This window comes from Octodon degus, unplaced genomic scaffold, assembly GCF_000260255.1.
Source record: "Octodon degus isolate 3935 unplaced genomic scaffold, OctDeg1.0 scaffold00163, whole genome shotgun sequence".
NCBI classification, from domain to species: domain Eukaryota; kingdom Metazoa; phylum Chordata; class Mammalia; order Rodentia; family Octodontidae; genus Octodon; species Octodon degus.
This window is the reverse complement of record NW_004524739.1, coordinates 48,120-59,388: the sequence shown is the minus strand read 5'-3', so window position 1 is coordinate 59,388 and position 11,269 is coordinate 48,120. Positions and strand designations below refer to the sequence as shown.

General features: G+C 52.8%; 2 protein-coding genes across 2 annotated transcripts; one reads left to right on the top strand and one right to left on the bottom strand.

Annotated features, from left to right (window-relative positions):
- Positions 1–3,832: 3,832 nt before the first annotated feature.
- Positions 3,833–4,755, bottom strand: Znf593 (zinc finger protein 593). The gene is made up of 3 exons (XM_004642953.2): positions 4,476–4,755; positions 4,229–4,291; positions 3,833–4,140 (listed from the first exon to the last, which is right to left on the bottom strand). The coding sequence occupies exons 1-3, from the start codon at positions 4,673–4,675 to the stop codon at positions 3,999–4,001; spliced, it is 405 nt and encodes a 134-aa protein (XP_004643010.1). The 5' UTR covers positions 4,676–4,755; the 3' UTR covers positions 3,833–3,998.
- Positions 4,756–6,129: 1,374 nt separating this feature from the next.
- LOC111813074 (uncharacterized protein C1orf232-like) lies at positions 6,130–9,031 on the top strand. Its single transcript, XM_023703034.1, has 4 exons — positions 6,130–6,543; positions 8,382–8,465; positions 8,583–8,680; positions 8,908–9,031. The coding sequence occupies exons 1-4, from the start codon at positions 6,460–6,462 to the stop codon at positions 9,029–9,031; spliced, it is 390 nt and encodes a 129-aa protein (XP_023558802.1). The 5' UTR covers positions 6,130–6,459.
- Positions 9,032–11,269: the final 2,238 nt, after the last annotated feature.

Sequence of the window (11,269 nt, the reverse complement as noted above, 5' to 3'; positions counted from 1 at the left end):
GTTAAATTAAATAAATAATTTAAAAAAAATCAGCATAAAGCAGAATACTTAGGATTACAAGAACAATTACTATCAAAACATATAAAAGCTGGATGTGGTAGTGGCCCATACCTATAATCCTACCATTTGGGAGGCTGAGGCAGGCAGACTGCAAGTTGAAGCCCACTATTGGCAATTTAATGACTTAGCAAGACCCTATCTTAAAATGACAAAACATACCTGGGGATGTCACTCAGGATAAAGGACCTGGGCTCAATCCCTTGTACCAGGAATATAAAAAAGAATTTTAAGGGCCAGCAAGATAATTCAGGGGACTAAGCGCCTGCTTAGGCAAGCACAGGGATGGGTTTGATCCCAAGCATCATATGCCGTGCCAGGCCTATCCCTGGGCATGCTGAGCCAGCCACCAAGACCGTAATCCCTGCACTGGGGAGGCTGAAACCAGGAGGATCACTACGAGTCAGAGCTGCATAGGAAGACCCTGTACCAAATGCATTAAATAATAATAACAATAATAACAACAACAGATACCAACTTGGACTGTATAGCAAGACCTTATGTCAAAAATCGTTAGCCAGGTGTGGTGGCACATTCCTGCAATCTCAGCATTTGAGAGGCTGAGGCAGGAAGATTGTGCAAGTTTGGGATCAGCCTGTGCTACAAAAGCAGCTCAAGGTCAACCTGACCTGCATAGCAAGACCTGTCTCATTTGTGAATAGACTGAATCTGTAACATTCCCCACACTTCTCCAGCTTTGCCCCTATACCTTGTGCTGTGTCCCTGTAACAATCCCTGCTGCATATTCCTTTTTTTTTTTTAAACAAATACTTTATTTATTTAGTGTGTGTGTGGCCAGTTCAGCCCACCAGGGGGCGGGGCTGGCTGGCATGTGGTGCTGGGGGATTGAACCGTGGCCCCTGTGTTTTGCTTAGCTCAGCTTGTTCTAAGTAAGTGCTTTAGACCACTGAGCCATCTCACGAGCCCTGCATCTTCCTTTTAACGCTGTTGCCTCTTCCTACAATAGTCTTGCTGGGACCCTCTAAGGAAGCCCCATAACCTCTAACAGCCTGTACCACACTGTTTGGTGGATACGGGTCTATCTCCACCACCCTGGTTTCATCAAATGCTTATCCTGAGCGGGCACAGAGGCACACCAGAGACTCCAAGCTGCCCTTCATTCCCCAACTTGAAAGCCTATGAGGAGAAGACAGTAACAGCTCCTCACCACTCCCTTCCCTACAAGGACTGGGGGCCTAGTAACCACATCAGTCCCCTCATTCTGTGCCTCAGCTCCTGAAAAGGCCAGACAGTTAAGGGCAAAAAAGTTTTATGAACATAAAAGTTCTATATATTTGTGTAAAAATTGCAAATGCCGCAAGTCCTTAAGTGAAAGGGAGAGGTGCCATCTTCCTGGCATGTTTTTGTCTTGCTTTTCATTGGTAGCCACCGCTGTTTTCTTTGTCTGGAGTCTCCTGCCCCCTTGAAGGAAGCAGCTCACTCCTTGATGCCAAGCATGAGGGTGGGATGGGATCATCAGAGCTGGCCAAAGCCCCAGAGGATGTAGTCTTCCAATCTCTACAGATGCAAATATTCTAAATAGTATTCTGGAAATCGCACCTTTTTTCACCTTATAGTAATAAATTCCAATGAAATTAGAGAAATATATTTAGAATGATGATCAGCACAGTTTATTATTGTTTTAAGTCTCACAGGCACCTTATGCAGTATACATAGATACCTTTTAATAAACTCCCCAGAGGGCTGGGGAGATAGCTTGGTGGTCTAAGTGCCTGCCTGAAGCACAAGGACCCAGGTTCGATCCCTGGTACCTCATGCCCAGGACAGCCCTGGGGTTCTAGATGCATCGTGCCAGATACCAAAACTGGTTGTGATGGTGCATGCTTGTAATACCAGTGCTGGGGAGGCTGAGACAGGAGTATCACTATGAGCCCAAGCTGCACAGCGAGACCATGTACCAAACAAAGAAAGAAAAAAAGTCCCCAAAGGAAAGCCCTTGTAGGAACTCTATCCTCAGGAATGAGGTGAAAGGGAACTCCCTTGAAGTAGAAGTGACTGATAACCAGGAATCATGGTGCGTGTCTGTAATCCTAGCACTCAGGAGACCGAGGCAGGGTGATCACCAGTTAGAGGCCCGCCTGGGTTACAGTGAGTTCAAGGTCAGTCTGAAGTGCATACTGAGACCCTGTCTCAAAAAAGGTTAAAAAAAAAAAAAGCTTGGTGTGGTGATGCTTGCCTGTAATCTCAGCATTCTCTTACTACTGCAGGATTGTTGCAGGTTCAAGACCAGCCTGGGCTACAAACTGAGCTCAAGGCCAGCCTGAACTGCATAGCGAGACTCTGTCTCAAAAAGACAACAACAAAAAAAAGTAGAGAAAAGCAGAAGTCGCTGATCTTATAGAAACCCGGTGGTAGGGCCAGGGAGATGAATCAATAGAAGAATAAGCGCTTGCCTGGCAAGAGCAAGGGCCTGAGTTCAATCCCCGGTTCCACAAAAAAAAAAAAAAAAAGAAAGAAAAAGAAAAAGAAAGAACCCAGTGGAAAAAGCATGCTGATGTTGAGAGGGAGGCCAGTGAAGCACCCTGTCCCCCCTTTGCTAAATGCTGATTGGTGGCATCCAATCATTTCAGCTAGGGATAGGGCATGGGTCAGGGATGAGGGAGGTCTGCCCAATACTTGGTCCGTGCCAGGGATTCCTTAAGGCTGCCAGCCAAGGCCTCTCCTGCCTACCAGACCTCCCTGGTAGGTGGGGGAGGTGCTGCTCGGCCTGATGCTGATCTCTCCTGACAGCTGCTCCTAAGGCTGGCAGGACAGCGGGCAGCAGGGGTGGAGGTGGTGTGTGTGCGACTAGATTTAAAGATTCACTTGCCACGCCCCTTGCCAGACCTGGGCAAGCCTGCATGGGTGAGCATCCTCCAAAGACATGACTGTCAGGCATACAAGAGACCAAGGACCCCGCTACTTCTTGATACCAGGAACACCACTGGTCTTCACGTCTGCTTCTATCCCACAGGCTGCCTGGGAGACTAGTGCCCGCAACCATGCGATTTAGACGCCTGACCCCCGGCTACTTCCGGGTACTACAGGTAAGTACTCCCAACTGCTATGATTCCTAGCATGACCGACCTCTTCTCCCCTTACCTTGGCTGGACTGACACCCCCAACAGCCAAGCTGTCACGTTCACTGCCGCCTGACTAGCCAGGGCCCAGATGGGCAGTGAAGCGAGAGGGATTGGGGTGGAATCTCCCTGGGGCAACAATGGCGTCCCTATCTCCCTTACCCAGCTGTACCTTCTGAGCTCCTGGCTGCCTAAAAGTCTCAACTAGCCCCTCAGATGTAACCTCCGTGCCTCCCCCCGCCCCACTAGATGCAGGTGGCTGGGAAGCTGAAGGCAGAGCCGCGGAGCCCACTGGCTGGGGTCATGGCTACACTGCTGGCTGTCCTTGGGCTGGGCGGTTCCTGCTACGCTGTGTGGAAGATGGTGGGGCAGCCGCCGCCATCACAGGCCCCATGAGGGAGCCGACAGCCTCTCATTTGGGCCCTGAAGGTAGGTGACTCAGGAGGTGGCTGCAACCTCAGAAAGTCATCTTTTTCCTGGAGATCAGCCCCTGCCCTTATTTGAAGCAGGACAGAATAAACAATCCTGCTTTCCCACTTCACACTGCACCTGGGCTCTGGCTCAAGGGCTAAGTCCCAGGAAAGAAGGCCAGAAATTAGGTTCCAAAGGTGGGTCTGGTAGAGAGTGGACATCCTGGACTCCGGACACAGAAAGTAGCAGAGAAACCCATGGCAGGGTTTTGTGGCTAAGATCTAGAAGTTAAAATCTAGTTCCTTTATTGTGGGGAGGGCACCCAGCTGAGGTTATCCCGTATCCCGATTCACGAAACCCAGGGCCCCAAATAGTTTTGTACACTCACTCCCAACCTAGTCTTTGTACCACTGTCATAGGCAGCTCCTTTGCCTGTATACTAAGGCCATGTCAGATAGACGTGTCCATCTCGGGGACTTCAGTGGACACTTCCGTGGGCACTGGCAATCGCTGCGGGGGCACATAGGAGCCCATGCCGGCTGCCCTCTCCGCCTCTTCCTGACTGTAGGGTTCGACGGTCAACTGCTTCAGCCTGGGAGAAAGAACAGGAGTTGGGAGCTGAACGCGTACAAGCCCTGAGTGCCAAACACCCATTCATCAGTCCTCTCCTTACTCCATACCTTTTCTTGTGGTCTTTGGATCGGAAGTGGGTCTTCAGATTGGCGGAATCGACGAAGTACCTCCTGCAAGGACGGGGGTGTGAGAAGAGAGAAGAGGTGATGCCTCTCAGGTACGCCTATCGTTCCCAAGACTGCCGACCTAAAGAGATGCGAGGTGGGCTGACCCACGGGTACCAAAAATGGAGCCCTCACAACTTCCGCTGTGCAGACCCTCCTCCGCCCCGGGCTGGGCTCCGCCGGGACTCACGCGCAGGCTAGACAGCGATGCAGGCCCCCTCCCGGCAGGTCAGGGTCCGGCTCAGCATTCGGGTCAGGCTCGGTCCGTTTGGGACCCTGCGGCCGCAGCTGCCGGTGAATCTCATCCAGGTCCGGCCGCCGCCGCTTGGCCTTCAGCTGGCGGCCTAAGGAGTGAGCTCGGTGCGCGCCTGTGCGGCGGGAGCGACCCATGGCCAGTGACAGCAGGGAGTAGAGGCCGGGAGCAGGGGGGGGGGATACACGTGTTTGGCGCTTCCGCGACGCTCAATGACGCCGGAGACGTCCGGGGGCGGAGCAGGATCAACCCGACCGCCTCTGATGACGTCACCGCAAGGCCCGCTGCTTGAGCGCCCCCATGCGGCCATGGATGTTAGTGACGGGGCTCCGGGAGCAGCCGGAGGAAGCTCGCTCACAGCTGGGGCGAGGCGGGGCAGGGAGTGCAGCGTGTGCCCGGGAGGCGTGGTGCTGGTCGTGCACTTCTGCCCGCCACCGGCTGGCCCTGACCTTCCTTTCTAATTTTCACATCTTGAGAATCCGTGGTGGGAATGAGATGCTGTAACCACCTCTCCACGGCACAGATAGGAATACATTAATAAATTATTTGAGTAAATTTAGGATCCTGACTCCAGCAGAGCTTCGTGTGATACTTACAGTCCTTGATGAAGTCTTTACCTTTTCTCACAATTCCCATTATTCATTCCTTTGAGTCTCTTTCCTCCATCTGCTCCCAAATCCAGGGGGAGGGAATTTCCTTCTCAGAAGTCCCAGCATTCTGGCGCCCTGTCAGGTAAGAGGACTTGGCTCCCTTGGTAAGAAGCAGTGCCCTAAAGCCGGGAGTGGTGGTGACCTGTAATCCCAGCATTCGGGAGCCTGAGGCAGGAAGATTGCAGCGAGTTCAAGACCTGCCTGGGCTATAGCGAGATCAAGTGCAACCTGAACTTCATAGTCAGATCGTTTGCAACAAAACAGAGGTACCCCAAAAGTAGTTTTATTTTTGCTTCCAGAAAGGAGCCTGGAAAAGACCTGGAGGGGAGAAAGTGAACATGGCCTCCGAGAGGAGGGCGGGCAGTAAGGGCCTCTGTGTTGTATGCTTAGTTCACAGAGGGCCTGGGGCCTCCCAGGCAGGCCAGAGTCAGTTCCACTGGACTGGGCCAGAAGAGCTCAGCAATAATTCAGAGGCTCCTGCTCTTTGGAACCTGTTGCCAGGGAACAGGGAGGCAGGCACGTGCATCCCCTGGGAGAGGACTAAGTTCTAGGGCAGACAAAACAGTGAAATGTAAACCCAGGGGGCTGACCAGGGGTTTTCCCACTCCAGGTTGTAGAGCTTGAGAGGACATAGGCTAGGGCCCTGCCCAGTGCATGGCCAAAGTGGCTGTAGCCACAGAGGTTGCCAGTGTGGGTCCTAACCCAAGAATTTAGTGAATGCAAGATTTCTCTGGAGCCATTTTAAATTTATTTATTTATTTATTTATTTATTTATTTATTTTGTGTGTGTGTGTGTGTGTGGCCAGCTCAGCTCACCAGGGGGCAGGGCTGTCTGGCAAGTGGTGCTGGGGGATTGAACCGAGGTCCCTGTGCTTTGCTTGGCTTAGCTTGTTCTAAGTAGGTGCGTTAGACCACTGAGCCATCTCACCAGCCCCTCTCTGGAGCCATTGGAAGAGCTGCAAACCTAAGTATTCCTAGTCCCAGGAAGGTAGCCGCTCCAGAGAGATGTCTCCATTGTTCTTGGCCAATATAGGTCAAGACGAAGGAAGATGAGGGATGGAGGATGGGGCTGGCCCCCACCTCAGGCTCCTTTGGATCAGGTTTACCTGCTAGGCACTGTGCTATCTGGGGAAGTTGGTGCATCTTTAATGAAGTCACCGGATACCTGGGACAAGCTTTTGGCTCCACCAAGTTCCTGAAGCCAGACCTACTGGTGCCCACCAAGTCACCAACTTCTGTGCCTGGGTACCAGGCCTCTCTCTCCTTCAACCATGAGCCAGGCCTTCTGGAAAACCTACAAGTCCAAAGTGCTACAGACCCTGAGTGGGGAATCTGAGGAGGACCTGGCAGAGGAGGTGGGTACGCTCTATTGCCTGCAAGGCTGGGCTTGGGCAGAGGGAGAACAGGAGAGGTACAAAGGGGCCAGGGCCAGGCTCTGAGACACAAAGAGGCACATTTGGCAGAAGCCTTGCACAGTCAAGGATTGCAAACAGCAGGATGCAGTATCTGAAAACCACAATGTTTGAAAAAACAGAAGGAGGAAAAGAGTGACCACTGAGAGGTTCTGAGAGAAGTGACTGCTGTCTTTGTGGATCTCATGGGCTGCCACATGGAACGATTCTTCTAGGACCAGTGGGCAGTAGACATATGGGGTACATTTAGCTGGGGTACACTTAGCTGGACCAACTTTCTTATGCCACAGCTGAGCCGTGTGAGATGGCTTGCTTGAGAGGTAGTGAGCTCCCTGTTTCTGGAGGTAGAGAAGGGGAACCTCATACACTGAGGGTCATTGTAGTGGCTTCAGGTGAAGCTATATTTAGACCATGCTTTACTCTGATTTTTTAAAATTTATGTATTTATTTGGTACAGGGTCTCGCTATGCAGCTCTGACTCGTAGTGATCCTCCTATTTCAGCCTCCCCAGTGCTAGGATTACAGGCATGTGCTACCACACCCAGTTTCAGTGGCCAGGTCAGCGGGCCCAGCTCAAGGCTGGCATGGCATGGTACCGGGGATCAAACCTGGGTCCTTGCACTTGCCAGGCAGACTCTTAGACCACTGAGCTATCTACCCAGCCCTTTACACTGATTTTTAAGCAATTAAACAAACAAATAGGAGTAGTGGCATGTGTGTGCCTGTGGTCCCAGCTGCTTGGGAAATTCAGGTGAGAGGATTGCTTGAGACCAGAATTTTAAGACCAGTCTGGACAACATAGTGAGACGTCATCTCAAAGAGAAATTAAAAAAGGCTCTGAAACTATGGACAGTCTATGTCTAGAGGCTGTGATAAACAGCAGTCATGCAATTAGATATGTCAGGGACAAGAACTAGTCCTCTGTGTGGTGGTGACGATGAATTAAGTAGACGTCTAAATAGGTTGGTGTCCAAAGTGGGGCTGGAGTAGAAATGTCTGTGTGGTTGGCATCTCTGTGGAATCCTCAGAGAAGGTAGATGTGCAGGTGTGAATGGAATCTAGGCATTTTCAGGGACAAACATTTTTTGGGGGGTGAGGGAGTTCAGCTAGCCCTGGGGGCTGGACTGGCAGGCATGTGGTGCTGAGTATTGAACCGTGGTCCCTGCACTTGCCTAAGCAGGTGTTTTAGACCGCTGAGCTATCTCACCGGCCTGGGGTGCAAACATTTTGGGTAGAAATCTGCCTGCATCCCCTGGGCAGGCATTTGCAGGTGTCATTTGTATGGTGTGTGTTTCTGGGTGTCTGTAAATGGGTGCAGAGGATTTGGGTGCCACGGATGGGCCTCTGTGCAGCTATGTGCAGTTGTATAAGGGCATAGGTTAGTATATAACTGCATGTGCGTCCTTTATGGGGGCTCTCTACACATACATCTCTGCATAGTGAAGATCTGTGGCCACGTGGAGGGCTGCTCGTGTATGTGTGCCTGTGTCAGAGGGGCAGTCCTTGTCCACAAGTTTTGGATGTGTCTGTGGGTAGGCAGGTTTGTGTGCTGTGGGGTCCTGCAGGGATTTCCTCTGCAGGTCTGTATATGTGAGTGATGGCTGTGTGCAGAGGCACATCTGTGTGCATGTGCTTTGTGGGTGTGAGACATTCCGGTGTGTGCTTATTTGATGGGACTTGGGATACCTGGTCTGTGTGGATCTGCTTAGCAGTGGGACAGGGAGGTCTCACTTCATATCTCTGGGGCCTTTCTCACATGGGCTGGCCATCTTGTGTCCCAGAGGGAGAACCCAGCCTTAGCAGCATCTGAGACAGCAGAACCCACTGAAGAGGCCTTCAATCCCATGTCACAGCTGGCCCGCAGGGTGAGTTCCTTTGCTTTTTCCCATTCTAAGCCTGGGAAAGCCCCGCAGAAGTTGGTGGGAAGTCCCAGGCAAGGTGTATTGGGGACCTTCCCTGACTCCCAATCCATCCCCCCACAGGTCCAGGGCGTAGGGGTGAAAGGTTGGCTAACCATGTCATCGTTGTTTAACAAAGAAGATGAAGACAAGCTGCTGCCACCGGAGCCCTGTGCTGACCAGTATGTGTGTGTGTGTGTGTGTGTGTGTGTGTGTGTGTGTATGGGTTGGTTCTGTTTGGTTCCTGGGGTCCCCTTCCATCAATCCTTTCAGGTCTGTGAGTCTTTCTAACCCCGGAGGGCCAGGAGGGGCACCCCCCCATCCATTTCCCTTAGCAAGGTAGATCCACATTGGTGTGTGGAAGGTTAAATTAGATCTCCCAAGGAATTCACCAGCTGTTGGGATTTAGGTGCTGGAACGTGTTTATGGGCTGTCTTGCCCACGCTGCACTGGGAAGGGCTGTGTTTTCAGAATCCAGACACAGAGAGAGCCTTCAAACATTTGCAAATTCCTGGACACTCCTTCGGAGATGAGAATCATTAGGTGTAGCCAGAGGCCTGGGGATCAGAGAACTCTGAGGCACACTAGTTTGGGAACCACACTTATTTCTTTATTTGGTTTTTTGAGCCAGGGTTTCACTATGTAGTTTAGGATGTCCTTAAACTCACTATGTAGTCCAAGCTGATCTAGGACTCCTGGTGATCCCTAGGTCTTTTATGTGAAGACATGAGGTGAGGACTGGGCCTCAGTCTACCCTCTGGCTCATCTCAGGCACTCCCTCCATCTCTACCCGTTAGGAAGTCCAGTCATAACCCCCCAACCGTTCCTTTCCTCCCCACCCCCACATTTCACCCTTCATCCTGCCCTCCCAGTTCCTAAGGCTTCCCAGACTGAGGTTCCAGCTTCAAGCCTTCTGTCCCTTCTTGACTGCCCATCTCCCACCTACCACCCCGAGTCCCCCATCTCCAGCTTTTCTAGGATTTCCTCCTCCCACCCCTTTTCTTTAGACTTGCTCCACCTGTTTTCTTCCCAAGCCCCTAGTCCGTCCTTCCTTCTCTCCAGGGACTGAGTCCCTTCCCAGCCTCCTCTCTTTTCCTTCCAGTAGGATCTAAACGGGCCTCTGTCACCCGAACCAGGCCCCCACTCCCCCAGCCCCACCCCAAACTTCGGCCCCGCCCCTCAGGGATCCTCTCCCAGCTTCCCAGACTCGGTGCCTGGGGCTCCCCTCTGCTGGCCTCGCCCCTCACTCTCAGGATTCCTTCTCAAGGCCCCCAGCTTCTTTTCTCGGGGATCCCCGTCCCCAGTCGCCAGGCCCGTCCCTTGTTCGACCCTGCCCCACCCTTGCCTTCTTTCCTAGAGCTCTGAACCCTCCCTTTGCCTCCAGGCTCTGACCTCGCCCTGACTCCCAGCACCGCGGCCGGTCCCTTGTCCCCGCCTCCCGTCCTTTGTCCCTCTCTGGGACTCCCCTGCTGGGCCGCTGACCCCGGCCCTCTCCGCAGCCCGCTGGCGGCGCGACCCCCCTCACAGGTGGCGGTGGCGGCGGAGGCGGAACCGCGTGGCCCGGGGTTCTGGGACGCATTCGCCAGCAGATGGCAGCAGCAGCAAGCAGCGGCGGCGTCCATGCTGCGCGGCACGGAGCCCAGTAGGGTTCCAGACCCCGAAGACCGGGACGAGGCTACCGAGGAGGCCGTCGAGCACGCCGAGCCGAGGGAAGCGGACCCCGCGGCCGGCTTCAAGTGGGGCTTCCTCACCCACAAACTGGCCGAGATGAGGGTGAAGGCCGCGCCCAAGGGCGACTAGCCAGCCGGCCGAACTGGAACCCACCTTTCCCTACCCCGTATAAAAAGTACCCCAATCCCAAAACCTCATGTGACCGCCTGATTTCATCCTGAAAACTGCAAAAACAACTTTGGGGGAGGCGCCCGCAGCGCGATCTTTCTGAGAGGTCCTTCTTCATCCCCCTATGAACGTGCGAGGGTGGGCAATGGCCAGAGAGAGCCCAGGTATCAACCTGGAAGCTGTTAGGTTTGAGGTAACAACTTTTCGGAAAGCTGGAGTACCCCAGAGGACAGGCTTCAAAGTCCTGTCTAGCCTTCTTTAGTTGAACAAACGTTACAGGTGGGCCTCCTCCCTACGTGGTCCCTGTATTATGGACAGGTCACATCCGAAGAGAATTCAGCATTAGCAGGTGCTATAGAATGTGACATTTTAGGGGCCTGAGTTCAATCCCTGGTTCCGGGGGAAAAAAAAAAGTAGAATGTGACATCTTAGACACAGAAATGGGGGTGCTGATAGGAAGTCAGGAGGTGAGGTGGACTGGGAATTCGGGAAGGCTTCTTGAAGAATATGTGATCCTAGAAAGGTGGACGGGCAAGTGAACAGAAGGGAGGGAACCTGGGCCAAAGGAGGAGAGGCGCCGACTTGTAAGGAAAACGGGCTGCTTTATGTATTTATGTATCCTCCAAGGAAAGGGAGACAGTAGCAAGATGGGAGGTTTCCAGCTGGAAAAATCCTGAACCTTTCTTTTAGTGACCTCAATTTCCGATCCTCCACGCCTCAAGCCTTCATACCTACTGACCACAAGGGAGCAGCAAAGCTCCGGGACAGGAGCCATTGAGAGGCCGGTGGACGCCGGATTCGGGCCAGACCCCTCCCTAGGTGTCCCCGAACGCTCTATTCAGTTTTTGGGTCCAGTTTGAATCGACCTGAGGACCAGTGGCAGAAAGGATCACAGCAGTGTTAGGATCACAGCAGTGCTAGTACTAAATCTG